General features: G+C 54.6%; 6 protein-coding genes across 6 annotated transcripts; 5 read left to right on the top strand and 1 right to left on the bottom strand.

Moving 5' to 3' along the window:
* Window positions 1-9,919: 9,919 nt before the first annotated feature.
* Window positions 9,920-11,857, top strand: BZA05DRAFT_343185 (uncharacterized protein; the record flags this gene model as incomplete). Its single annotated transcript, XM_051481073.1, has 4 exons — window positions 9,920-10,046; window positions 10,517-11,588; window positions 11,656-11,713; window positions 11,777-11,857. 4 exons carry the CDS (start codon window positions 9,920-9,922, stop codon window positions 11,855-11,857), a joined length of 1,338 nt encoding a protein of 445 aa, XP_051335740.1.
* A 4,159-nt stretch (window positions 11,858-16,016) lies between these two features.
* Window positions 16,017-17,191, top strand: BZA05DRAFT_175222 (uncharacterized protein). The gene has a single exon (XM_051479244.1). The coding sequence runs from the start codon at window positions 16,412-16,414 to the stop codon at window positions 17,066-17,068; it is 657 nt and encodes a 218-aa protein (XP_051335739.1). The 5' UTR covers window positions 16,017-16,411; the 3' UTR covers window positions 17,069-17,191.
* A 2,439-nt stretch (window positions 17,192-19,630) lies between these two features.
* On the bottom strand, window positions 19,631-21,238 carry BZA05DRAFT_409875 (cytidine deaminase-like protein). The gene is made up of 3 exons (XM_051484838.1): window positions 20,377-21,238; window positions 20,195-20,270; window positions 19,631-20,105 (listed from the first exon to the last, which is right to left on the bottom strand). The coding sequence occupies exons 1-3, from the start codon at window positions 20,872-20,874 to the stop codon at window positions 19,882-19,884; spliced, it is 798 nt and encodes a 265-aa protein (XP_051335738.1). The 5' UTR covers window positions 20,875-21,238; the 3' UTR covers window positions 19,631-19,881.
* A 2,982-nt stretch (window positions 21,239-24,220) lies between these two features.
* BZA05DRAFT_175127 (uncharacterized protein) lies at window positions 24,221-26,208 on the top strand. The gene is made up of 3 exons (XM_051479243.1): window positions 24,221-24,844; window positions 24,912-25,945; window positions 26,006-26,208. The coding sequence occupies exons 1-2, from the start codon at window positions 24,529-24,531 to the stop codon at window positions 25,928-25,930; spliced, it is 1,335 nt and encodes a 444-aa protein (XP_051335737.1). The 5' UTR covers window positions 24,221-24,528; the 3' UTR covers window positions 25,931-25,945; window positions 26,006-26,208.
* Window positions 25,697-26,379, top strand: BZA05DRAFT_409865 (uncharacterized protein). The gene is made up of 2 exons (XM_051484837.1): window positions 25,697-25,945; window positions 26,006-26,379. Exon 2 carries the CDS (start codon window positions 26,078-26,080, stop codon window positions 26,336-26,338), a length of 261 nt encoding a protein of 86 aa, XP_051335736.1. The 5' UTR covers window positions 25,697-25,945; window positions 26,006-26,077; the 3' UTR covers window positions 26,339-26,379.
* On the top strand, window positions 26,380-27,068 carry BZA05DRAFT_409864 (Conidiation protein 6-domain-containing protein). The gene is made up of 2 exons (XM_051484836.1): window positions 26,380-26,734; window positions 26,794-27,068. The coding sequence occupies exons 1-2, from the start codon at window positions 26,465-26,467 to the stop codon at window positions 26,869-26,871; spliced, it is 348 nt and encodes a 115-aa protein (XP_051335735.1). The 5' UTR covers window positions 26,380-26,464; the 3' UTR covers window positions 26,872-27,068.
* The last annotated feature ends 622 nt before the right edge of the window (window positions 27,069-27,690 follow it).

Below are 27,690 nucleotides of genomic sequence, written 5' to 3'. Positions count from 1 at the left end.
GTAAAAAGAAAAAGAAAAGCAAAAAGAAAAGCCGAAGAGAGAGAGGCAAGGAGTGAGGGAGGTGGTGGGGAGGGATGAGGAGGAGGGGGGGGAGCGAAGTTGGGAAGTGAGACCTGCGAACGCCACGCCACGCCCCGCCTGTGTGTGTCTACTAGTTTTATTTACATACATAAGGAACGTGTATCCTCATTGATGAGACGGTTCGTCCGCGCCGCCGCCGCCGCCGCAAAGCGCTGCGAGAAAAACTGCCGCTATGGGCACTTGCCTGCCACCCGTCCCCGAAATCTTGTCGGATCAGAGCCCGCGCCAATGGGTGTGCATGTAGGTCGGTATGTAGGTGGGTGAGTGGGTATGTAGGCAAAATCCGTATGTAGTTACCGGCCCTGTCGCCATCGTGGGCCTGGAGAATACGGTAGATACGGTAATGTTGCGATACGGAGGAGTTGTGATTTGCCCCCTCGGTACACGGGTGAGACCGCAAGAGCGCAAGTGGGCTTGTTGAATTTCCCTTTCCCTTTCCCTTCAATCGATCGTATGTACTCTCGTTATGTAGCATCGTAATTCGGACATGTATGTACGAGTACATACGACAAGTACCATAGATACCGGTACAATTGGTGCTGGTGGCCGTGCTACCCATGTACCCAAGTACCTAGGAAGCTCTGAAGTTTGGCACGGCACGCTCACTGCTCAGCGTATCTAACGCGCCCGACGCGCCACTGAATGCCGGGGACTCACCCAAGCGGTCATCCTCACCGGAGTTCGGGACCGCGGTGTCGCGAGTGTAGGTAGGATCCTCGCCATAATATACCCGCGAACCTCGTTTCCCATCCATCCCCCGGCCGCTCCCCTCGCCTTTGGTGTGAGAGGAGAGGGATGGGCGACTCCACTGGCACCGACACGGCACTTGTACACACGCCGCATTGGTTCGTCCTCGCCAGTCCCGTGTGTACGTGGGGAGGAGCGATTGTTGGTTTTTCTTCTTTCTTTCCACACGGACAGACGACGACGGACTCGCAAGAAGGCCCACAAGGACCAGACTTGGTTGTCGCATTCCATTCCATTCCCTCCAGCGGCTGAGTTCCTCTCGAGCCAAAAGGCACAAGCTCATGCTCAGGCTCAGGCTCAGGCTCAAGCTCAGGCTCAGGGCCGACCGATTATTACTCTACCGTACTCTATGTAGCATATGTAGGTAGAGTTCCTAGTTTGTGCTTGTCGCACATTGGACATGCGCTCGGCGCCACTCAGCGACGCTAATCCGCAACGAAAAGCGCACTCAGTCCAGGGGTGGAGGCGGGGAGGGGGGGAGTTGCGGATTTTTGGGCAGGGCGGCAATTGATCGACGGTCCCTCCCTCCCCCCCCTCCTCCGAGTGCGGCATTCTCCGTGACGAATTTCGAAGGAGGCTGGCGATGCGGGTGTGTGGTGTGACAATTGTGACCGAGATTGTGACCCAGTGGGGATGCGCTGTGGTTGGGTTGCGTTGGGGAGAGAGGGTGCTGGATCTTGTCGGATAGGGAATAGGGGGGCGGAGGGCGAAGGGGCTAAATGCACCCCCCCCACACACACACATCACGCGTCACGTACGCTGGACTGGACGCAGCCGCTGCGATGGCTTTGCGTAGTTTTGAGACTGCGAAATCAGTGGACATATGTAAATGCGATGGGGGAGGGGGGGATGCATAGAGTACGCAGGTAGGGGAATGAAGTAAGTGTGAGGAAACAGAGCCACGGAAAGGGAAGCGAACTGCGGGCGCGCGCTCTCTGCCTCTCTTTCTCTCTTCACGAGAGATAGATCGAGAACTAGGTGGAGAGAAAGTTTTCTTTTTGCTTTTCCTTCCTTTCCTGAAGGTTTTTGACTGCGTACATGCTTAGGTAGGACAAGGAAGACGGCGCCAAAAGCGGAAGTGCAAGCCGCTCGATTGCCGGATTCGAGGCGTAGCGCCGTGGGTGAAATGCAAAGCTAGAAAAAGCCGAGGGTGAAGACTCAAGAAGGGGAGGGGGGGGGGGGGTGAGGGACCCAGCACTCGCGGGGCACCACTGATGAAGACCGGAGAAGGGAAGTGATTTGTCGGGTCTAGACACACAGACACACACACACACCCAAACCTATATTGCGGGTCACCGTGTATTATCACACCCCTTCCCTCCCTCTGGTTAGGCTCTCACCCCATCAATCACGCCGGGCGCGCGCGCGAGAGAGAGACGAATTATGAATCTCGGCAATCCTAGTTCCTCGTGAACCGCTTCGGTGAGATTGTGAAATTGCGCCGTCTTTTCGGTTTGGTGTTCTTTTTTTGTCATCTCACGCCGAGCGAGGAGAGAGAGAGAGAAAGAGGACGGGCCGAAATAATCGTTCGTCGCCCGGGTCGCCGTGACCGAAATTCCGGTCAGAGGTCATAGGTCGGGGGGTCTGGGTGTCGGCAAAACTTTACGCGACATAATACACACTCGTGAAGACGGAGGAAAAGAAGAAGACGGTTTTGCGAGGGCTCTTTGTCAATGCATCCGCAGGCCTGACGAGAAAGGAAGCGCACACAGAAGGGAGAGCGGAGATAGTGGGTTGACCGTCTATTTTGTAGACGGTGATCGAGAAAGAAGAAGAAGACGAAGAAGACGAAGAAGACGAAGAAGACGATCCCGTCATGCCCGCCATGCCCGCCAACGTTGGTGCCCACTATAGTGCTAACCACATTCGTTCTCTCCCGCGGCCGACAGCTCCTCCATCACTCCAACAAGACGAAGGAAACAGCAACTTGTGCCATCTGATAGCCACCGGTACATACTACTGTCGGAATCTTGTCATATTCGGCATCGTATACCACCCTTACCCACATACCCGCTTGGTGAGTCTGTGTGTGTGCAAGTTGGTTGGTGATGATTCGGAAAAGCAACCTTCAACCGGCATTCTGCATGCAAGCGGACTGCTGCAGATCCGAAATCGTCGTCGAGTGCCGACAGCCAGCCAGCCAGCCAGAGACGACGGCGGCGGCGGTGGCCAGCGAGTCCAACGGGACCAACGGGATGGAGATAGGTAGGTAGATACTCGACGGTGACATTCTTCAGCTGCTATGTACTTGCTTGGTTATTGCTACTATACACTTGGTAGGTGGGTAGTCCTCAGCTCGCCATCTGCGCCAAAACTGTGGTTCACAAAGAGCATCATTCGGGTACTATACTACTAGTAGTAGAGCAACACCTCGCCAGGTCGCTTTCCTCGCTTATCCTTCGTGTCTCTTGGTGGGAGCCATAAGCTCGATATACGAGGCACTCTACTCTATGTATGGTACTCTACGTGCGGCCCCCTCCCCCCCCTCCCTCACGTTGTGCGTGCAAGGCCGTGGCGCGAGCATAGGGCAGCAGCAGCAGGAGCATGGGACCAGGAAGCAGCAGCAGCAGCAGCAGCCAAAGGTGCGCCTCGGAAAGGGGGGTTGCGTGCGTGAGTCGCGTCGATCCAGCGCCAGGCGGTAACCACCCCCCCAGCGCCCCCTCCACACACACACACCACACACCACACACGACGAAGACGACGACGACTGCTCGGCACTGCCCAGTGGTCCATCACGGTCAGACGCCTCTACGACGGATACGAACGGCTGACACGCTTCGGAGGGGGGGGTTTGCAGGAATGAGTCGTCGCCGCGCACGCTTAGCTATTCTATGCTACTACCTATCACCCATGCCTGCCCGCCCGATGGAATCGTGCGTGTGTATTTGGGTAGTTGGGAGGCTGTGCCACTGAAACAGCCGCGTCGTGTGTTGTGTGTGCTCGAGGGGGAGACATGGGGGGCAAATCCGCGAAACATGTCTTTCTTGGGCGCAGCACTGCCGACTCGCCCGCCCGCCCGCCAACTAGCCAGCCAGCCAGATAGCCAAAGGGAAGCGTAGGAAACCTAGGAGGACTCGTCAGGCACGAGGCCAAAAAGTTCAAACCGCCATCGAGAGGAGGGGGGGTACCGGTATGCCGCTCGTCAGTTCCGAAGGATGGGGAAGCGGTGTGCGCTAGAGTAGGTAGGTAGGCATGTCTGCTTTAGATTATCTAGAGGATATGTAGGAGGTATGTAGTTGGGACGTAGTTATGTGGAGAAGTAGGTAGGTGGGTATGTGGGTATATGGGCTGCATGGAAACTACTCTACATAGGTGGGGTGGATGAAGAATGTATGTAGGAGGTATGAAGATAACTTGAGTTCGTGTGACTAATCGTTCTGCTCGACGACGACGAGCCAGTAGTCGGTCGGTCCAGTCAGCCAGTCAGCCAGTCAGTCGCGTTGGCCAGTCGTTTCTGGTTCGATGCAGTCAGTCGGTCGGTCGGTCGATCGGGCCATCCGAAAGGGCGGGACAGTGATCCCAAGAGAGCTGCCAGGCTGAGTTGGTCCTGTTCTGTCCTGTCCTGTTCTGTCCTGTTCTGTCCTGTTCTGTCCTGTTCTGTCCTGTTCTGTCCTGTTCTGTCCTGTCTTGTCCTGTCCTGTTTGCAGTAGTGAGGATCCGAACGACGGATAGGCATGTACGATAGGAATTGATTGCAGCGATTGAGCCAACCCCGATGGAGCTGGCTGGCTGGCTGGCTGATGCTCCGAATCCAACCCCCGATGGAGCTGGCTGGCTGGCTGGCTGATGCTCCGAGTCCAACCCCCGACGTCTGTGGGGGGAGGGGTGGAGCAAGCAAAACATAGTGAGTCTGGGCCCCGATTGGAGGGGGGAGATTACGGTGAGGGTTTCTTGGGTTCATTGGTCATGCGGTAATCGCGTTTACCGATTGGGAAAGCACCAGCCCGTGCCCGTGCGGGGGGATGGGGGTGGGTGGGTGCTTCACGTGTGCGACGGCTACGGTAGAATAAGTGAGTGAGCATAGAGTATCTAGAGCATCTAAATTATGGCTTCCCGGCCTGGGTCGATGAAGGAAGAAACTTCGACGAAAGAACAGCGAAGCGAACAAACGTTTTTTTATTTCATTTTTATCGGCGCGAACACACACGGAAGCTCTCGCCTTTACGTGGCATTTTCGGATCGCATGCCTGGGGGAAAGCGGCACCGTCGACTCGTACGACCGCACTGGTTGGTCGCTGCAACAGCGCCGGCTGCAAGAGGTCGGTTGGCAGGCGATCAAGAAAACCAACAAATTAGCGATGGGCGCTGCGTGCACGGGATATAACGCTTGCGGCAAACAGAAAATAGAGCGATAATCATGATAATAATAATAATAATAATAATAATAATAATAATAATACCAGCAACAACAACAGCACCAGCACCAGCGACCTAAACTTCGAGGCAGCGCAAGGCACATGCAAGTAGGTAGGTGGGCTACATGTACCCACTCTACTTGCGCCTCAGGTGTGATGCTCCGGCACAGACGCGGTGACACGTCGTCGTCGTCAGGTTGGATTGTGTAGTGTTGTGAGTTGTTGTGGGTTGTGAGCTGTGGATTATTGTGAGCTGTGGATTATTGTGAGCTGTAGGTTGTTGTGAGTTGTGAGTTGTGGATTGTTGGTTGCGGATTGCAAGCTGCGGTGGTGGTGGTGCTGCTTGGTGGTGATGCTGGTGGTGGTGGTTGCGGTGGTGGTGCTGCGCGAACCTGGTTACGCTATGCCGATGGCTCCTAGCCAACGGGCAATGATGATCCGCGACAATCGCCAGACGTGGAGTTCGGACCGCACCCCTTTGCTCTCTTTTCGATTTTCTCCACATTATTTCTTTCTGTCTTTCTTAAATTTCCTTCTTTTCTTTCCTCTCGTCCAGTTCCGGCCAGGCGCACTCGTGGTACACACACACATAGGCATTTAGTGTACGTGAGAGAAAATGACTGCATACAATCATACATACATACGATCTGATCTCGTCGACTTATCCCAATCGCAGGCGTGGCTGGCAGGATGCATGCATTGCATATGTACGCTTGTGTTTTCGCTGCAGACTATTTGGCGACCCAGCCTTCAGCCAGTCGAGACTCGAGACGATACTTCGGGAAAGCGCTGCTGGAGGGTGGGGAGTGACAGTCGCCGCTCAAAGAACTCACACTGAGATCAGGTCTGATCGTCAGTCCGCTTGGGCTGGTGGGCAGTCGAGTCGCCGCTCGGAGAGCTCACGCGGAGATCAGGTCTGATCATCAGTCCGCTCGGGCTGGTGGAAAGTAGCCGCACAAAGAACTCGCGCGGAGATCAGGTCTGATCGTCTGTCCGTTCGGGGCTTCGTTGTTCAGTCAAGCGGGAGTCGGTCGCTTCCACAGTCGCACGGCGTCGGCGGCGGCGAACTGGGACGGAGGATGGGCCTACGCACCACTTCCCGCGGGAGGGCAGTCCTAATTGCGATCCGCGGCACGAACCGACCGGCCGCCGGACAAGGGCGATATGTCAGCTTTCCTGAGGCGAGGGGAGTGGGGGGACGAGACGGGAGTCCAGGGAACGCTAGGCAGGTACTTGGGTATCCTGTTCATCGCGCCGACTAACCGTGCCGTACGGAGGATAGTTTTCCTGTTTCTTCGTTTCGTTCCCGAGTGGCGACTAATGGTGTCCGGTTGACGTTCTCGTTACGTTACTCGGGCGTTCAGCTCGGTGACCACCGCATGGAAGGGGGGGAAAGAACGCCAGAACGCCAGAACGCCAGAACGCCAGACTCCGCCCCGCGCCTTCCATCAAGTTCGACCGACAATGAGGAGGGTGTACTCCAGAGTAGTAGCCAGTACCGGTATTCTCGCTCGCATAGGGGGAGGGGGGGACAGGATGTTTGGACGGCCAGACAAGGTTGGATTACCGGTATTAACCATCGTGTTGGAGGCGGCGGCGGGTCTGCGCTGCCCGACCGAGTTTAGCCCTTCCCCCCCCAGCAGGTCACATGGAACACTCTTGCCGTGCCCTCAGCTGAGATATCCGCGCAGCGTCTAGGTGTTTTGCCCTTGCAATCTTTGCCCATTTTCGCTGCTCTTGCATGATCGATCCAAGTCACCAACTCTGGTTCTCACACACGCTCGCATCCCCCTCCCCCCCATTATCCCCCACACATCGCCACCGTTGGCTGTCGAGTTGGGCTCTGTACCCGCCAACCCGTTTACCCATGGAGGGAAGGGAACGATGGATGGATGGATGGATGGATGGAAGGAAGGAAGGAAGGAAGGAAGCTGGCAAGCAAGAAGCTCCGGTCAATCGTCGTGCGCTATTCGAAAGGTGTGTAGATGGAGCGGGGCGAATGTGATCAGAATCCGCAAGGTTGTGATGGTATTCTTCAACGGTTTTTCGCAGCATCGTCGTCAGTCGCATGCAAGCGCTTGATAGTCGAACTAACAAACCTGTTCCGCAGCGTCCTCTGTATGTTGAGTCTTCAGAACCTGTGTTATCCGTGTGTGTGTGTGTGCGTGTATGGTGTGTGAGTGAGTGCGCTGGTCTGGTCTGGTCCCGGAAGGATTACCAGCTGCGAGTACTGTACATACCCACCCGCCATACGTACCAGCGAGATCCGGTACTTTGTTGCGCCAGATCCAAGTGCTCGTTTGTCTTCAGTGCCAGCTCCTGCGGGTCAGTTGGTACGTACCAGTATGTATGTAGAGTACATACGTGCCTGTGAATCCTCCCGCGTTCATTCTTCTCGTATTGCGATGATGCCATCGATCATCAGCCGCCAGGTTGGCCACACATTGCACACCGCTACGGCTGCGGTCGCCCACTCCAGAGTTCACTCCACTTTGCCTGGCGGTCCGTCTTATTCGCAGCGGTCGTCCACTCCATTCCGCCACTTTTGCCTGCCTGGCGGTCTGTCTTGTTCACTGCGGTCGCCCATTGCACCACTTTCGCCTGCCTGGCGGTCCGTCGCTTTCACCGCGGGAAAAGCCCTGAATGCCAACCGCTCAATCGCCCGCGATAACCATCACCACCACCACCCTTGTACTACCTATACCTGTGCAGTGCTAATTGTCGCTCGCGGCGAACTCTGACGTCTTTGACACCCGGTTCTCCATCTTCCTCACTTGCCGCCTAGTGTCGCTCTCTCTCCGTCTCTGCTCTTCTCGTCTCTCCCTTCCGCGCCCCGTTCACCGCGCGTCCCATCGACTCGATCCCTGTCCTGCTCGGTCCAGGACCCGAGTCGGACCCGAGTCGCGCGCTCCTGCCCCGGCAAAGGTCAGGCGGGGGGTCAGCGCCGGGTCATTGCGTGTGCCCAGCCGGTCGGGTCCGCTTACCATGCAACTGCATCGACCAATCCTGTCGCGCCCAAGTACTGCACAACAGAGCATCCTCTTCCGCCCACCCTCAGCGCTTGGTCTTCCGCCTTTCCGCCCTCTCCTCGAAAACCTAACTCTACTCAACTCATTCATCCTTCCACCCACTGCTTGCTGGCCACCACCACCAGCAGCACCACCAGTACCAGCACCACCCACCCTTCCTCTCCCTCCACTCCCCACCCGTCCCTCCCACCCCCAATTCACCACCCTGAAAAAGTGCCTCGTCTGCCCGCCCACCCCAACTCTTCTTCTCTCACCCCATTTCAACTCCCACACACCCACCCCCGTTTCTGCGTCCCCCGCTTCCTTCGCGTTCCCAGAGATCACGGAGAAATCAGAACACAGGGAAAGAAAGGAAAAAAAAGACAGACAGACAGACAGAAAGAAAGAGAGACACTTTTCTATTCTTACCAGTCAACGCTCGCTCCTTGCTAAAGGCATCCGGCAAGCCGGTACCGACATTACGCTTCCGCTGCTGCAGACATTTGTACTTGCAACCAGAAACTCACGCGCGCGCCGTCTTCAACTCTTGTACTCCGGGCTTCGCTACTACTTATTTAAGTCGTTCCCGCTCGCGCTTCGCTATATCACAACGCAACCTCCTCCAAGCTTAACCCTCCTCCACCACCACAACCACCACCACCACCACCACCACAACAACCACCAGCTATCATCGAACGCGCCCACCCCATCCCAGCCCCCCCTTGACTGTTACATCCATTCGCTCAGCTGATCTTGCGTCCTTAACTTTACAACACCCAGCCACCTCGGAAAGTGGCAATTGAAGAAGGAGGGAAACAGAGAGTGTTAGAGAGTGTGTGTGAGAGAGAAAGAGAGAAAGAGAAACAGAGAGAAAGAGCACGGACGTTCTCAGTGAGGCTTCACGCAATGTCCAACGATGGTACTGAACCCGGCCCTACTTCGCCGGCACATGGCGGCGAGCCACTTCCGCCCCAGCAATTCACGGCGGTAAACACAACCAACAATTTTGCTCGCCGCTCGTCCTCCGATGGCTCACCCACGAATGGAACCGCACCCGCACCCGCGCCTTCGCCATTAGCGCCCATCCGCAATCCTACAACCATCTTCGGTGGTGGGCAACCAGTTACTGTGGCCCCGTCGACGCCGGTGCCTGCCGCCCGCCAGGCACCTACTGTTGCGTACAACGGAGCGAGCAATGGCAACGGTGTCAGCAGCAGCAGCACGCCGACGCCGGTTGCCAATAACAATAGCAGCAGCAGTAGCAGCAACGGCAACAACGCCCCCAGCGCCCCAAACCCTAACATTACGAATCATGGCACTCCGAACCAAAGCAGTGCTCCGACCCCCAGCGCTCCGAACACCAGCTCCACCCCGAACACCAGCGCTCCCAACGCCAGCACTAACCCTCAAACGCCCGTCAACGGAAACGGAAACGGATACGCCCATCACGACCGCTCTCGGTCCAATTCTCCGCGCATGCCGCCGCCTACCGCTGACGATCCATGGCAAGCACTCGGATCGGATTTGGCCGGCCAGAAGAGGAAGCGATCCGTGAGTCCTGTGACGCAGACCCAGCATCATCATCTGGCTGCCCACGAGGCGGCAATGGGGCCGATGCCAATGCCCGAGCACGGTCTACATCGCATGGACGCAATGTCCGAAGACGGGGATAGGAGTGTGCGAGGGAACACCATGGAAGAGACATCCCCACATCCACAGAGCCTACAGATGGACCCTATAACCGGTGTGCGTGTGGATCCGAAGCGAAGAAAGAGAGTGTTCAGCAACCGAACCAAAACTGGCTGTATCACCTGCCGCCGACGGAAGAAGAAGTGTGATGAAGGCAAGCCAGAATGTCAGTTCCCCTCCCCTCCATTCCTTTAGCCAAATAGAATATTTTTTTTACTGCTTTTTGCTCTTTCTTTTCTTTTTCATTCTTAATCCGCTCTTCCTCCGCTTTGCATGAGTTGCAAAAAAAATAAAAAAAATCGGTCGTGTCTTTCCGCCGTGTCATTACGGTATCTCGTTAGCTAGCCATCATACGCCCCCTCCCCCCTCCCCCCTTCGTTGTTGTGGTCGGCGCGAGCAATTCTGGCGGCTATTTCATTGTCGATCGCTTCCCAACGCCTTATCATCCTGTACCTTGCTGTCTTACCCCCTCCCCATCCCGCAACCACCACCGCCACCAACAATGCACGGACACACTCTCTCAGCCCTTGATCCAGCCCTTCACTTCTTTCCTTTATAGACTGCTATCCCGTGTTTGTTCTTATTTACTGTCGATCTAAGCTGGGTGTCAACTACATCTACTGACATTTTCAATAGGTACTAATTGCAAACGTGGAGGTTTCGTTTGTGAAGGTTATTCAGGTAAAGTCAGTTGGCAGAAGCCCCCGGGCAAGCAGATACCTCCCTCAGTTGTTACCGGACCACCATATATTCAGTCGAAGGAAGATCAACCCATGGTGGACTCCCCAATCCACACACATACCATCCCCGTCTCGACGCCCACGAGCGCTTCCCATCGGATGGGAATGGAGGACCGTCCTTACCACGCGCGCGCTGATGAGCTCTCTGGCGGTCGAAACGCAACACCGACGCAAGACGGCATGTCTCCACGGTCTGCGAACCACGCCTACTTGCCTCTACGCGGCGATAACGGTCCTACGCCTTCCGCATCTACCCCACAACACGAGAATGGAAACAACAACAGCAGCAGCAGTAACAACAACAACAGCACCCCAAACGTCAATCCCAACGTAGCTGCTAGTCCTACGATGGGCGGTTCGGATCGTCGTGTGTCGTTTTCCTCGCACCAAGCATTGACTGCGGCATCCGGCGCGATGGTTCGTCCGAGGTCGGAGAAGGAGAAGATGATCAACTCGGAGTTGTACCACGCTAGCTCGCCCGAGCTGGTCGCCGAACGTGAGGCCTGCAAGGCGGCTTGCTGGAGATACAATAATATCGCGTCGAACCCAAACAGCCAAGTGTCGGAGGGCGAGAAGGGCAGAATGCTCCTCGATATTCTGCGACCGGGAAATAAGTGGGAGGTGGTGAGCACTGGGGCTGCCCCTGGAACACCTGGTGCCATCACCTACGTCACGGACAATGGATACCAGAGTGATATCGTAGATGTCACTGTGGACGCTCCGTTCACGTGCAGCTACGGCTACAACATTCGTCTGGGAAAGAACGTTTACATCGAGTTTGGATGTACGATCCTGGACAGCTGCAACGTGACCATCAAAGCGCGCACGATCCTGTCGCCCGGTGTCAGCATCTACGCTGCGACCCACCCCATCGACCCGCGGAAACGCAATGGAGCCCGGGGACCAGAGATGGCCAAGCCGGTTCTGATCGAGGAAGACTGTTGGTTGGGAGGAAATGTCATCGTATTGTGAGTTAGCCTCTTATTGCGGGCAATGATGTGGCGGAATGTATGCTAATGTGGCGCTTGCTCTCAGGGGTGGCATCACGATCGGAAAAGGAAGTGTCGTCGGAGCTGGAAGTGTGGTCACACGGGTTAGTCACATCCGCTTCCGACCCCGTCAAGAGTAACAATTAACTGACATGCAATCCGCACAGGACGTCCCGCCTTTCACCGTCGTTGCTGGTAACCCTGCTCGTGTCATTCGTGGTATCTACCACAATGGCGTTGACATGTGACGGTTAGGGCACCGGACCTGGTGAGAGGTTGCCGTGTGCTCTGGTATCAATGACTCTTTTTGAGTTGGACGACTTGTATGAGGGATGTACCTAGAGCAGGGGAATCGACAAGAAACTGGGTAGACGGGGGGAACGAGAATGACTGATGTTTTCTCCGCTGGTCTGATCGAGCGGCATCTGCTACTTTATTGTAGCTTGTATATGTTTTTTTGTTTCCCTTTTTGTTTCCCTTTTTGTTTCTTTCTACCATTCTCCTTTTCTTCTGGGTTGTCTTTCTAATTCTTTACTTTGGGGATTGACGGTTGTTTTTTCTTGTTTGATTTGTCTTGCGATCTCTCACAAGTACTTGCTCTCCTGGTTTTGTTACCCACGCTTTTCATTCCACATGCTAAGTTTTCAACGGGGGTTTCTTTGCCTCTTTGCTTTTGCTTTTCTATACTTTTCGCCCTTTTTTTTCTTCTTCTCATTAGGGATTCATCTTGGTTGTGTTGCGGGTCCGTGTGAGGTTGGTTGGTTGGTTGGTTGGTTGGTACTTGGGGTTGTTTTTACAGAGCAAATGGAGTTTTGATTTTGTTCCATCAACCGCTGGAATCGTATTGTATAATTCTTCTTGTTGTTGTGATGAAGGGGGTAACAGCAATCGATTGCGATGGCGTCTTGTAGAGTACTCTGGGAGAAGGTACTGGTATGTACGTTTCTTGGGGAAAACAGTGGTGCTCGTATGTAAGTAAGTAGAGTACCTACACCAAAGATGCGCGTTAACGAGCGGGATCAGCGCACTCTGCAGTGCACATTTCGTTACCGAGACGGCATTACTACTTGCATTCATTTGTTTTCATCACATGTATGATAGCATGTGTGTTCCTCAATTCTCGATTCCCACACGACTCAGCCGCACAGCAGTACGCACGCACGCCGCGGAATGCGATTGGTACATCATATGGGCAGAAGTTTCAGACGTATGATACATATCATACATATCATACATTTTCCCTCAGGTATAGAGGATTTGTGAGTTATGAGTTGGAAGTATTCGTAATAGGTGTCATAGCTAGGTGGGTCTCCTTCTAGCCCGCACCTCAGCCCCCCAGCAGAGTAACGTCGAGTAACGACGAGGTGGGGATCCGTATGAAGGAATTCCCTCTACCACGATGCAGTGGGGACATGTACAATCTGGCCTCTACGCTCTAGCGGCCCCCCGGACGCCGTGATTTACATGACGGTGGGTATTCGGCTAGCTGGTTGCCTTAAACGGGCCCGAGTAGGTGCTTGGTTCGGGACTCGGGGGTGCTTCGGGTTTCAGGCGTCAGCATGTCTTCAGCATGGCTCCTTACGACTCCGCACGGATCCGTGTGGATCCGTGTGGATCTGGGTGGGTGGGTGGGTGCGGGCTGTCGTGCGCTCACAGTGTTCGAGCGACGGTTCGAGTGTACTGTGTTCGCGTGTTCGGCGGCCCGCCTGACGGTGCACAATGCAAGGCTCCAAAGCTCCAAGGCTCTAATTGGAGGCGAGGAGGCGAGGAGGCAATAGATATGGACGGGTACCGGTCTTGCCCACCTACTAGGGTCAGAGGAGAGGGGGGAGGAATCCCTATAGTAGAGACGGCATGCGCCGTGTAGTTTTGACTGCTCGCGCGCAACGGGTCGGGCACGGCGGAGGTCATAATTCATTACTGCTCACTCGAGCTTGACCGCCAATCGGGGACTCGGGGCCTGCTCGCGCATTTGCCGCGGCGCGACGCGGGATTCCCAGAAACTTGTACACACGGTGATTGCTCCGGACGCTTTTACTGTTGCTCCAAGCGTTCTTATCTCGGCATATACGAGAGTGAGATCTTATGATCGTCCACGAATGCGTATCCGTATCCGCCGCTGCCAGGGTGCGCGGGAGTATGGCGACAAGGACGAAGTCACGGAGGCTGCATACGGAACTGGGAGTCCGCCGCTCGCGATGCCGCGATGCCCGTGACGGCGGATTGCGCTTTCGGCCGGCGCGCGGATACTACGACTAATACCATCGGCTGCGCTAATTAAGCTGCTGCGGGGCGCGGCCGCTTTCCCGCCGCCGCCGCCGGATTACCGCAGGCGCGCGTTAGTTAGCGAGCCTCTCGTGGATGGGCGCGGATGGCTGCGGGAGGGCGTGAGAGTGGGAGGGCCCGCTGGCGGTTCTGATTGTAATGTAAGAGACCGCAACAGGCCGAATGTTTCCGCCAGCCGCTAACTGCCAACCGAGGCATCGACCGACTGACCGACCGACCGACCGACCGACCAGATCCGGCACGCACGGGCTGTGGCCCTCCCGAACTAAGTAACCGGAATATGTATTGTGTTGTACAAGCCGCAGCAGAATTCTGCAAATGCCCTGCCCCGATGTAGGGCTAAGGCATGCGTGGCTAGCCGCTCAAGTCGGTTCTGGACGGTGATTGTGACAGTGACAGTGACAGTGACAGTGACAGCGGCTCTGGCGGCAACGGCGTGAGCTCCGAGCTCCGTTTTGACGCCAGGCTGTTCCTTGCGGATTGAAATGGCGGGTGGACGGTGGTGGACGATGGTGGCTAGACACCTAGGTATGGTGAAGATAGCGAGGACGAGGGTGGCCAAGATGAGGATGTGGATGGCGGGGATGCAGAGGAGGAGCTGAGGCAGGGGAAGAATGAATACTTCTTAGGAGGACGAGGAAGCGGAAGAATAGTCGGATACTACAGGAGAGCTCAGGAGCTGGTAATATATACCTACATACAAGGGAGTGAAGGGGGCAACTATGATATATCTAGGACGGTCGTGCTGTCAAGCAACAGCTACATACGATAGTTTCTGATGTAGACTACGCATGTACATGAATCAAATCCATGAAGTACCGTAGTAATACGCCATCTATTACAGGAGTACGCACTTTGGCGAGTACTGAGATCACCGACTACGCAGGCCATTGCTATGCCTCGACACAGGTGGGTGGCTAAGAATATAAAGTTTATGGTTAAATTCGAAATGCGTACATACAGTTTTGGTACGGATGATAAACTTCCATAAATGCAGCACTGTGACTTAGACCGACAAGTACTAGGTTAGGTAGGTAGTACTGTATTCCTGGGACAGATGAGATATGTAGGTTTCCTCGCCGACAGTTCCGTTTTGAAACTCTCGAAACATTACGTGTGGTCAGAGCTCTATAGTACATCCCCGCGAATACGTAGTGGTAGATGAAGCTATGGCACTACAACGTTTGGCCCCTCGAGTCGATGGCCAGAAAGTTACGCATCGTAGCCAGGAGGATGTATATACCTAGTATCGCCGAGCCCAGCCCCTTACCCCCACATCTGCACCCCAACCCGCTGAATTACGGCCAGTATTTAACGGTGCAGAGCGGTGGGCTCTGACGTCCCCACGCAGAAAACGGCGCATAGACAGTCACTCGAGAGACGAGTGATGCTGCGTATCCGGAAGATAATAGTTAAGAGAGGCACAGAATTGTCTGATCGATTGTGGATCAATAGGCTATAAATAGGCCCTAAGTAGCTCTAAAAGGGTCGCCGTGATTACCGCGCTGTCTTCATCGTTCGTTCAAACGCATAAAGACGTCGCATCAAATCCATTCAAAGCACACGGCATGAAGTTGTTCGCTCGCTCAACGCAGAAAGCGTTGTGGCGCACCTTATCTGTCGCGGGGGCACCGACCATTTTATGGGCATCGAATTCAAGTTTCCAGCACGGAAAAAACACCCGCGTGGTCTAGTGGTATACTAGGCCATGCAATCGGCGAGGGGGGCTGGGGGAAAGCTCCGGGTTCAACCTGGGTGAAAGACCTTTGTATTCAACTTTTGGGGTTTCCAAGCTACCCACCGGGGGTGGTGATGGTTTTTGTTTTTGTTTTTGGCGTGACGGAGGCAGCACTAGTTACATATCACTCGGTAGTATCACGTGACGCGTCTTACGCTGCCACGGGCCACGGCTGTGGAGGCGAGAGTCCCTACGATGAACTTCATCATCGAGGGAAGGGAGGAAGCAAAACATACGGCGAGCAACCTAGGTCCCCCTACACCCGAAGTAAGACGATATACAGATGGATCAGGACTGGAAGATGGGGCGGCAGGCTCCCGAGGGGTACCGGGGCCAGAATGAACGGACAGAGGTGGGTGGAAAGCCGGTGGACCGGCGGACAAGCCTTGAGTATTAGAAATTGGAGTTCGTGTATACGGGAGGATATGTAGAAACGGACGCATTGATATGTCAGACCTGGGTGAATTTCAGCTGAGCCACAGCCGCCGGGCGAGTCATGTGATGAGCCGTGATATACTCTACCGTGATATGCTGTGATTCTGTGGCGCTCTGGACAGGACAGTTCCGGTTGGCTGACGCTGCCGAAAAATAGGCCCGTATGTATATTTGCTTTTCTTCATATTTAGCTATAGCACATATGTAACTACCAGCCACTGGGATTTAACGTGTACTTCGCTGGCCTGCGCATGTAAGGTCGGGGTAGAGTAGAGTACATAAGGGGCCATTCATGCGCAGACTGTGATCTCTGATCCCCCCCACCCCCCCCCTCCCGCGCCGAATGGATCCCATGGCTACTAGTACATTACCACGACATCGATTGCTCCTCGGAAGAAACCCGCAGAACTGTCCAATCGACTGTGGATCGATATGCTGCATGCTCACGCAGCATTGTTCGTCGACGTCTACGTGCGACAACGGCCCCGCTCCCGTCGACGGCGAGATATTCACCTCTACATCTCGCATCACTCGAACGGCGACGGACGTGGTCACTAGCGTCGGGGTGTTCACGTCTTCCAGGGCCACAGGCACGCCATCGGTGGTGGTGGTGGAGGTACCGTTTTCGACGTTTAGGCCGTCAGGGACCAACACGTTCGTGGTACCCATTCCATCGAGCAGTGACCTCGGCGACGGCGGGATAATCGGGGGCGGCGGGAGCGGGGGCCGGAACGATCCACCGTCCGCGGCCGCCCCAACAACCGCTACGGTTGTCGGCGTGACGATCGCCGGATGCGTGGGCGTCGCGCTACTCCTCTTTGTGCTTTTCTGGCTCCTCCGGCGGCGGCGGCGGCGGAGGGCGGGTGGTGGCGGTCGCGCGGAGCAGACGCTGCACTACGGGAAGCCGGTGGAGCTGGGTGGGGTTATGGTAGTCCCCGAGGCAGTGGAGGCGCCAGAGAGAGCGAGCCCGAGAGCGAAAAGGGCCACACGGCATGCGTAGTGAGTGCACTGCGGTTGGCGATTTGGAGTGAGGGGGCAAGCGGGATAGATTTGTTTTGCAGTATCGTGTATGTACGTGGTGAGGGAATTTAATTTGGTGTTGGCGGGGTTGGGGTCACTGGGGTGGGGGGGGGGGGGGGTATCGAGGTGTAAATGTTTCTTCTGACGTTGATGTTGGCGATGGTAACGTTCTCGTCGATCGGCGAGAGGGGATTGGTTTAGATCTTACGGGTACTAGAAAATGCCGAATGAGACGGAATGCTCTGATAGGAAGCAAAGGTTTAGTTTCGGGTTGGTCTTTCACTGCTTTTGACTTCTACAATTGAGGCACGCGACGATTTCCACAACAGAGACTCTTATTCCATACGGCGTCGACTCCGCATTCCTGATGACTAAACTGAACAAAAATCCCTCCTGCAGAACGCCTTCCTCCGACTCCCTCCTCCAAGCCTGCCCATTAGTACTGCCGACTTTCGACGAGAAAAGAAAAAGAGAAAAGAAGGAGATTTTTTTTGTGATGGGTGTGAGGGTGCTGCCGGCGAGAGCTGAGAGTGGGCAGCGGCGGGGTTGATTTTTTAATTGACCGATCATGCCGGGTTAGGGCATTTGACTGTTCATTGTCCATTGTCCAATGTCCATTGTTTATTGAAATACGTATCATGCCGATGAGGGCGGCAGGCGTACGGTATCTTATCGCTCCGATGAGTTCGAAGCAGCAGTGGGGTCGGGCCACGGATGTAGCCCTGTGCTGAATCCCCCGCAGCGGGGCGGGAGACATCGTTCGGGTCTGTGTCGTTCCACATGGTGGTAGTCCAGCAGCAGACTCGGGGTAGCTTTGGTGACTCCATTGAACCTTTCGGACACAACATAAAAGGTTCGACAGCCGGGGAGTGGGGTCTCCCCAGGCACCAAGGGAAAATATATCAGCTTTGAGGGGGATCAAAGGTTGCGTGAAGAGGAAAGGAAGGAGTGGGGACCTGTGGAGGGCTTTTATCCTCTTTTCCCCCTCCCCACCCCCCCACATCACTCACGCTCGAGCTCTCTAATCCCCGGACATTCTTCGGCCCACCTTCCTTACGAGGACTCGCCATAGAGTGCCTACCAACAGCTGCCTGGAGTATGTAGGGTATCTGGTAGTAAGCACTTCCCGTCCAACCGATTAGTTATCGCTCTAGCTACCCCTACACTTAGAATATGTTCTTGAAAGTAATCTACCCTGGAGCATGTGCGAGATGCGGGGCACAACGGGCAGGGAGCCCCTTGGCCGCATGTATGTACGGTAATCATGTATCTTGGCATCACACTGCACTGTGCACATTCTTGAGACAGGAATATGTATTATGTGGCCGAACCAGAAACGAGAGCGTGGTAAGGGTTCTTGATTTCGAGCGCGGAGGCGTTCGCCGAAGACCAATCGAACTGACCCAAGATTCACGACGAGTTCAAGGCTTATTCGGCACCACCAGTTTCACGACGGAAAAGTGCCTGATTGTTGGATTTGTGGTTCTGCTTGGTATATATATGTTCTAGCCTGCCGGGAAAAACTAGTATTTTAAAAATGGACCGGCCACCAGACCAAGTGACCGGCCCCCAGACGAAGTGACTGGACATACGAAGTGACCGAACAGTGGGGAAACGTTTTTGCGAGTAGACTGGTCTGCCCGCATATTTGTGAGGAGGCCAGTCTGCTCGCAGGTTCCCGGCGCTACTCGGTAACTAAAACCTTCTGTGGTGCCATTAGAAAAAATCTTTTTCTTGCTACTATGAAAGAGCTGTTCCTCTTGCCACCATGAATCGACAAATATCAGGTTTGACACATTTGATATTCGGCTTCACATCTTCAAGCATCATACATGCCTTTACATATCACCGTCATTACTGCGATAGCAGAAGCTACAGATGCCTCTGCCGAACTTTCAAGTAATGATTGCCAGAACTGAGAACAGTCCACGAGTCGCCGCTGTTTTACCAGCACCCACAACTAGCCGCCGCAGTCTCCTCCTAGGTGCCCAAACAGCATCCAGCCAGAAACGGGCGCGGCGTACTGGCAACATAACGACGGTCTTCTGTGGCGGTATGTGTATTCGGGGGGGGGGGGGGCTGAGCCTACAAGGGAATAGCTAAGGAAGACATTGGACGGGTGTTGAGTAAGAGAAAAAGGGTGCACGGCTAGGGTGCACGGCTGAGGGGACAATAACGTGTAGATTCACATGAGGTCTGTGTAAAGATTTGGGCGTTGACTCGATAGTACATTATTGACTGCTGATATACTTCAATCCATCGCCGTAAATGTGATGCCCACAGACATGCACATAGATCATTTCCGGCAGGCTGGTCTACTCGTAAAATATTCCCGGTGGACTGGCCAGGCGACCAAAATCACCCAGCAGGCCGGTCTATCGGGTTAAAAAGTATGTGCAGAGACTGGTCTGTCCAGAATATTTTCTGACTCGGCAGTCCGGTCAGATCGCATATCCAGTCTTTTGCCCCCCGGGCCAGTCTATTTATAAAAAACACATTTTGCCCGGCAGGCTAGAACATATATGATATCACTTTTCCCCGCTTCCTATGAATAAATGTCATTTGTGGGGTACACTGAGTACACGGTACTCATATAGGTAGTGGGGTCGGCATCCTCGCCGCATCTGCATGCATTGCTATTACTTGGGTGTGGTGATACCTGGAGAAATTTCAAGAGGTCCCCCAACCAGCACCCGCACGGCCCCCAAAAGTATGGCTCAGTTGTTGGTCAGTCCCCAACCAACAGAAAAGAAATCCTCCAGACATATACACATGCTATCATACATACCTACGCTACAGTTCTTTCTTCGGCACGGGAGTGTCCTCCCCGCCCACCGGAACGCAATCGGTCCCGGCCCTGTGACAGCCCTTCGGACACTCAGCCTGGGGCCGAAACTGCCACGCAAACATAGGATCCGTCTCGTTTGCCAGCACATCGGACACCAACTCTGTCTGCGGCGTCAACATCGTGGACCGCGCAAACAGCTCGTCCGAATCGATCGTGATCTGTGGCCATCCTGGGACCAGGGAATTGTCCGTCAGCTCCTCCTCCTCCTCCTCCGAAGTGGTGGGGTGGCACGCGTCCAGTGCCTAGATAGGTAGTTACCATTGGCGAGCAGCGTCGCCACCGACGTGCCGTAGATGTACTCTCTCATGCCAGCCCAGCGAATGGCGGCGGCGCACTGCATATCGTCGTATGTAAGCCCACCATCACCATCATCAGCAGCAGCACCCCCGCGTTCAGCCGTGCCTCCTCCTCCTCCCCCCTCTCCCTCGAGCAAAACCAACCATAGGACAACTCTCAGCATCCGTGTAGATGCTCAAATCTGCCCAGGCCTCCCTGGAGCTTAGCAAGCGCGAGCAATTCATGATTGCGGCCATCTCGCCGTGCATCACGGGATGGTAGCCGTCGGCGTATGCGCTGTTGCTACCCGTGCACACGATTGTCGCCGGCGACGCCGTGTGGTTCACGATCAGCGCGGTGAATGGGTTCCGCGGGCATGGGCCTTGCAGCGTGTGCAGTGTTGCGCGCATGAAGTGCGCTCGCTCTTGCGAGGTGGTGGTGGTGCGGGCATGCGTGGGGATGGCCACGAGGAGGAAGAGAACACCTACGGAGAGGAGGGTTTGCGGGATCGTGAGGTACATGTTGCTGTGTACTTTTGGATGTTGGGTGGTCGACTGCGAGCGAGGACGACGGAGACGTGGCGAGCTTATGTCATACATAGGTCGCCTACTAATACGGGGACATGATGGAGCCGCTACTAGTAATTGATCCAGGGGTGTCATGCCGTTGAATTGACTGTAACCGCGCAACGGGCTCTGAAAACCAACACCAACAACGACACCAACGCACTTTAAAACCCGGGGAAAGTATATGCTTCAACCTCATCGCAAACTTTGCTACTTGACAAGTAGCTGACCGGCTCCGGGCAAGCGAGCAGCGACCTCATGAGTAGGCTGGCTCAGTGAAGTGTGGGTTCCGTACCAAGCTTTGCGATAGGGCCGAGGAATTGGCGAAGAAGGACAACGTCAAGTGGTGAATAACATGACCCACTGGTCGGAGAGTTGTGGTGAATGTGAGCACGCTACGGTATTCTCCAGCCTCGTGTAGGTAGAGTATATTATATAGACGACGTCTGTTTACCTCCCCATGTCCCCTTCTCTGTCTTCGCCAATATAGCTCATCATCCACTTCAGTACTAGTATGTACCGTGCACTCATGTTCTCCATTATCAGGATGTGGCGATGTCATACTGGTACGCCGAGATCACAGGCACAGGCGCGAAAGACGGTCCGTCCCGAAGCCAGTATGTAGCATTTTGCATTCAAAAATAAAATCCAAGACTCCAGACTCCAGCAGTCAACTAGCTAACTACCTAGGTAGCTGGGACATCACGAGCGCAAAAGCTATCGCCGATTCGCCCTTGATCCCGCACGGCAAGTGATCATGGATGATGGAAGTGAGGACCGCGCATGGGTACATTTGTAGATAACACACTGTGCGCAGTGCCAAGTATGGTATTCCCTGGACTGTGGTATGTATGATGGGGGGCACATAACCACCTACCCCCGCAAACGTGATACAGCCCCATTCTTGCCGCAGTCATGCGGTGTGGTGGTACGTACGGCGTACGGTATGTATGTAGCAACAACAAACCCCTCACTCTGGAATGAGCCGATTTCCGCGCACCCGTCCAGGCGATAAATGGCGCTCTCCGCCGCCCAAAATTCCCCCCCTCTTCACGCAGACTTCGAAACCCGAAGCCCCCCCCCTAGCAACACCCACCACCACGGTGGTACCGTCGACGCACTCCGTCGTTGCGTCCGACAGCGTCGACACACTTCGCAGATCTGCGAAGATGAACGAGCCCACTACTAATGACCATGGTAGTGCGCGCTCGTGCGATTCTCGAACTACCAACTTGGTAGTGCGAGTTTCTCCGACGCCGATTTGACTGCGCATCGCTAGCCAAAACTGGAATACCTATATACTCGAACTCTTCGAGTAGGTATGACTACCAAATTTTGGTAGTTCACGACGTCGCTCGATTCTATAACGACTGTCAAATCGATAGCCATTGAAGAATCAACCTCAATTCGCCGCTGCTCTCGATCAGCCCTTGCCGGCAGCATCACCTACTACCACCACCGTCACCACCTCCTCTTCTTCCACCTCCTGGGAGTCACATACTCGTGGGAGGGGTGGGGGTTTCTTTTCTTTTCTTTTTGTTGTGTCGGAGGACTGCGGTCGGTCGGTCGGGAAGGCGGAAGCGGAAGTGGAAGTGGAGGGCTGTTGTTCTCTCGAGGCTGGCGGGCGGGTGGACTATGGTGTCGTTGTTGTTGTTATTGTTGTCATTGTTGTTGGACGGTGGGAATATATGCGATACGATATCTACGTTATCTAGGCCGTCAATTGAACGAGAACTCTGCCTGTTGCACACTTCCAGTACTACATACATACATCCCAATTTCAATGACCGAGTGTCCGTGTCGCCGCGCCCGCGTGCACACATCACTCCAATCTTCCATACCTATGGTAGATTACCTAGCACTTGCTGGATATAGTGATGGAACCTTCCGACTGTAGAGTATGTATCGTGGCCGTCTTCACTGTTCAGGGCTTGTTAATCGATAACTTCCGTTGAACAAAGTGCGCCTTGCCCCGCTGCTCGCCGCTCGTTGCGTTTCGCCTGCACATCGTAGCACTAGGTACCTAACTAACTAGGGCAAACCAATCCAAGCTCCAGCCGCCCACCAGACCGGCGGTGCGAATGCAGTAGGTAACTGAACGTGGCTATTACAGCAAGGGTGGCGGATATTGTTTGCGATGGTATGTACGGTACGGTACTGTGTCAACGGACCGTGCTCTGGGTTCACGAAGTACCTATGGTACTCTAGACTACCACTATTACTGTAGATACCGTCTATCCATAGCATGAATGTGCTGTAACGAGTAACGCCAGCTGAAAGAAAGAGGGGGGAAGAATGGAAGTCTGAAGGGAGTGGGGCTGGCATTCTCGACAGGTGGAGTACGACAGCTGAGAGAAGAAGAGGAGGAAGAATGGAAGGGAGTGGGGCTGGCGTCCTCGACAGGTAAGTAGAGTACGGTAGATAGCTCTTCAGCGCCCACTGCCGAAGGAGCAGGCGCTGCTGGGTCTAGAGTAGGTAAATGATGTAGAGTACAGCCCACACCCTGATGTACTGTAGAGTACAGCCACAGCCACAGCGGACCAGCCGCGGTAGGTCCGCCGCCGGAGGCAGCAAAGAGCGCTACAAATACTCTACTCTAGCGAACCCATACTCCCGCGGTCCCCTACTCCCGCGGTCCCTGGTACTGGCTCCCGTAGGTATGCCTCGTCTCTTCGCCTCATTGCCGCGCGGGTCCCGTCTCTCGGTTGTCTGCGCTAGGTATCTGTCCATCAACGTGAAACATCAATGAGTCGAACCATGGCAACCATCCATCCATCCATCCGGATTCCGGAGCGGCTACAGGACCGGAAGCCCCATGATGTCTTCCGCGACATCGTGTGGTTGTGGTGGTGGCGGCGGCTGTGGCTTCTGGAATCGTTTACCTAAGAAGTAGGTACCTATTGAATGTCATTCCTCGAGACGTGGTTAAAGCCCGAGGGAGATTACCACTTGGCAGTAGGCAGCTCAGAACATCCAACGTGGGGCCTGTGGCCCTGTGATCGCATGTACCTATAGTTAGCCCACGTTTGGACTTTTGCTTCTGCAAAAGTTCGAGTCGAGACTCTGAAGGCTGAGCTCAGAGTCAGAGATCAGTCCATAAGTTTTCAGCCTGCTCTCCAGGATCTGCCGACATCGTGGCTTCTGCTGGAATGTAAACAGTAAGACGCCGACGGATCTCCACACTACACAGGCGACTTTGCTGCCGAGGCCTTACTACACCAATTATAAAACAGACCCACGTACCATATTCCGTCGTGCAGGCTGCACCTGGCATTCCGATATCCTACACAGTCAGAACTCAGTTCAGCACGAGGACTAGACTGCACCGCTGCGCTCTGGCAGGCCGATAATACCCGATATAGCAACGGATAACTCGGAGGTACCGTATGTACGTGACTACCTACCCATCTTCTGCTACCCACACCCACGGCGCTCGCGTTCCCGTAGACTGCACATCACATTCCAGCCACTGCAGCTGCCGCACCATGGGGAACGCATTTATCCCCAAGCGCCGCACGAAGCGAGGGTCACGGGTGCTCACTCGCGGGTTGCATCCTTGCCGTATCGAAACTCCACTTCATGGGATGGGGCCAGCTGGGGCAGGACTCTATCAGCTTGTATTTGAGGCTCAGATCGCCCCGTGGAACCTGTATATTGGTTAGCTTTTCCTTGGGGGGTGTTTTCATCACACCGTATCGATCATCCGTCTGCAAATCGGACTGCAGAACAGAAACCTAACGACTCAACACGATGCGTCACCAACCGAATTGCTACTACTGCACGCTCGGCGCCGCGCCCTCGGGCAGCCCCCGCGACATCCGCGTGGCGTATTTCGCCGCGTCCCGGTTGGCACATCCGGATCGTTGCCCCGCGTCGAAGAAGAGGGAGTGTACTCAGCTTTTCCAGAAGGTGGCTTTGCACTATGTGATGGGGTGGTGGCTGTGGCGACCTGACGGAGAAAAAAAGGTCAACGAAGCATATCAGTGCCTCAGCAATCCCGAGAGTAGGAGAAACTATGAGATCAGATGTGGGTTTAGTGGGATTAAGGGAGAACAGTGGGATCTTGGTTGGTCATGATTCATCCTTTTTTTTTCATTCGTCGTGGGTGCGGTACTGATGAGGGCGCACGGTAGAACATGAGCGCAACAAGAACGCCGAGCAGAAGGCGGCTTCAGCGCAGAGGGAGAAACAGAGAAAGGCGAGCGACGCAGCCAAGAACGCGGCGGCCAACGAGAACCCGAAGACGAGGGCCGAGGAGATATTCGACATGCTTTTTGGGAAGTTGAAGAATAACGAGGCGCTGCCGAAGAAGATGGAGGAGAGCCGGCGGAGAGAGGCCGAGGAGATAAGAAGAACAGAGGAGAAAATACGGAAGGAGGAGCAGGAGGCCGAGGAGATAAGAAGAACAGAGGAGGAAATACGGAAGGAGGAGCAGGAGGCCGAAAAGCTCAGAAGAACAGAGGAGGAAAGACCCAAGAAGGAGGACTCAGACTCATCCTCAGACGAGAGTGAAGATGAAAACGCAGACTCATCCCCAGACGAGAGCGAAGATGAAAACGCAGACTCATCCTCAGACGAGAGCGAAGATGAAAACGCAGACTCATCCTCAGACGAGAGCGAAGATGAAAACGCAGACTCATCCTCAGACGAGAGCGAAGATGAAAACTCAGACAAAGATAAAGCGGCCAGGAAGGCACAAAGAAAGCGGATCAAGAAGGAGTGGATGAAGGCCGAGGCTGAATGGGAGAGGCAGATAGAGGATAGGAAGAGGGAGGAGAGGAGGAGAGAGGAGAGGAGGAGAGAGAAGAGGGAGGAAGAGGAGAGGGAGGAGGAGAGGAGGAGAGAGGAGAGGAAGAAAGAGGAGAGGGAAGAGGAGAGGAGGAGAGAGGAGAGGAAGAAAGAGGAGAGGGAAGAGAAAAGGCGGAATCGACGCCAATTGGAGTTCGAATATCCGACACCATATTTCTCCAGCAGAGGCTGTCCTCCCAGCACTTCGAGTGGTGCCCGGTGGTCGCGCGAAGAGGAGATATTCATGAAGACTCAAAGGACGGCCGGTCTTTCATGGTACAATGTTGCGGTGGCGGTGAATGACAGATTTCACACTGGCCGCTCGGTCAGTGCCTGTTCATCCAAGTGGTACGCATGCCGCTAAGAACTGTAAATTAGAGTAAGTCCCTACTCAGCCTCTCGAGCTCCAATCCATGGCTAATCGCAAACGAAACACTAGCTCGTGTGCGTATCGGATTAACACTGTGAGCTGGCTCAGCGTGTTGATGCTGTATTGGATGATTCGGAGAAGATGGCTTGGAGTATGGGGGGTTTCTCACATTTAGTTAGCGTTCATCGCTGTTTCTCGCGCTCATGTATTTACTGGAATTGTACGTACATATGTTCATCGAAGCACGTGTCATACAATCGGCACTCTACACTCTTGTCTCTACCCGACCTTTCGCAGAACAGACTACATGGAGGCAGCAGCGTTTTGCCGTTCGCCGGTGGAACCCAACTTTCATCATTCTTACATCAACCGATGCACGTGATCTTCGTCATGGCCGCATAACTACGGCCTGCAATCACGATTACCTCACTGATTGTTTGGCAGCATAAATATCCCGCTTCGGATCCCTCTCAGCATCGGCCCTTCATCGACTGAATCCTCGCACTCAGAAAACCGACAAACAAAACAATGTCCCGCCTCGTCCAATCTCTCATCCCCGCCGCAACCAACGCCATCCGCAGCTTCTCGACCGCTCCGCTCGCCGCAATGCCGAACCCCGGGAATGTCATCGGCGGCCACAAGGCGAACCTGAACAATCCCAATACTTCGAAAGAGTCGAAGAAACACTCGAAGGAGGTTCTCGACCGCGAGTTCGAAGGCGGCGATACCGAGAAATTTTCCGCTGCCGCTTCGCACGGGGGCGAACCCAACCCTAGGAACGTTGAGGGCGGGCTCAAGGTGAGCATAATCCTAGCTTTCGGTTGCGAGTGAGATAACTGGCTAATGGAGTTCCCCAGGCCACAATCAGCAATCCCAATGTAAAGCCAGAGACGAAGGAGCGTGCTAAGGAGAGGTTGGAGAGTGAGGACTTCTAAGAGCACCAGGAGGTCTCCTAGGAGTGTACGATTATAAAACGTACGCGAGAAAGACGGAAAGGGGTGGAAATGTATTTTTTTCTTTATTGTAATTAGCAGACTCTGTAATACTTGGGATTGAGGCCCGTAATTTTCAACCTATTTCATCCGACCGTTCGTATCATGACAAGTTTTATACAGTAAATCCTATATTGTAACCTGCTCTGGAGTCGTTGCACGAGAAGATTACACTTGCCCCACTCCCCCTCTCCCGATCCACCATGTCCGACGGCTCAATGGCCCTCTCTCCGATCTTCCGTAAGTGGGGCACGCAAGGACACTATCATGTACCTAAGCTGGTGATATCGTGATGCGATTGCCTTGCTAGCTTCCGGCCACATTGAATCGGCCCGCTGCTCCTTCCACGGGGGATCGGTACGCACGGTGCCGAGGCATAGCTGGGTACATCAGAGCACAGGCCTGGCGCGATTTCGCCGGTGCTTCGGCTGGCTCAGCGTTGCTTGGCACCGCCGCACCACCACCATACCGGGGCTGTATGGAGGCAGTTTCCAGCGCCGCTGGCATTCCGAGCCGCTTCAAACTCGGCTGCGCAGGCCAGCTGGTGGTGGTCCGGACTATTGTCCGGCGCAGAGCCCTGTGAGCAAACGCCCAGACCGGAAACAGCCCAGAGATCAGTATCTCACCTTCTAAGCCGGTGATTCCTTCTCTGAAATATTGAAGATCCCGCTGCAGTGGTCGGCGATGCCATGATCGGGGCTAAAGAAAGCACCCCGGCGCTTTGTCCGCACGCATACGTGATCTATGTACAGTTTCCCGCCT

Source organism: Tricharina praecox, assembly GCF_024521635.1.
Source record: "Tricharina praecox strain CBS 144465 chromosome Unknown BZA05scaffold_31, whole genome shotgun sequence".
Lineage (NCBI taxonomy): Eukaryota > Fungi > Ascomycota > Pezizomycetes > Pezizales > Pyronemataceae > Tricharina > Tricharina praecox.
Note: the sequence above shows the minus strand (reverse complement) of the source record. Positions and strands in the feature narration are given on the sequence as shown.

Bases quoted from the DNA above. Each gene is read 5' to 3' on its own strand.
- BZA05DRAFT_175222 (XM_051479244.1), top strand. From the start codon at position 16,412: ATGGATCCCATGGCTACTAGTACATTACCACGACATCGATTGCTCCTC.
- BZA05DRAFT_409875 (XM_051484838.1), bottom strand. From the start codon at position 20,874: ATGACACCCCTGGATCAATTACTAGTAGCGGCTCCATCATGTCCCCGT. The intron at 20,271-20,376 runs GTTGGTTTTGCT...GACGATATGCAG, and splicing joins ATGCTGAGAGTTGTCCTATG to TGCGCCGCCGCCATTCGCTG. The intron at 20,106-20,194 runs GTAACTACCTAT...CCCTGGTCCCAG, and splicing joins GGCGACGCTGCTCGCCAATG to GATGGCCACAGATCACGATC.
- BZA05DRAFT_175127 (XM_051479243.1), top strand. From the start codon at position 24,529: ATGCGTCACCAACCGAATTGCTACTACTGCACGCTCGGCGCCGCGCCC. The intron at 24,845-24,911 runs GTTGGTCATGAT...GGCGCACGGTAG, and splicing joins GGGAGAACAGTGGGATCTTG to AACATGAGCGCAACAAGAAC.
- BZA05DRAFT_409865 (XM_051484837.1), top strand. From the start codon at position 26,078: ATGGCTTGGAGTATGGGGGGTTTCTCACATTTAGTTAGCGTTCATCGC.
- BZA05DRAFT_409864 (XM_051484836.1), top strand. From the start codon at position 26,465: ATGTCCCGCCTCGTCCAATCTCTCATCCCCGCCGCAACCAACGCCATC. The intron at 26,735-26,793 runs GTGAGCATAATC...GGAGTTCCCCAG, and splicing joins ACGTTGAGGGCGGGCTCAAG to GCCACAATCAGCAATCCCAA.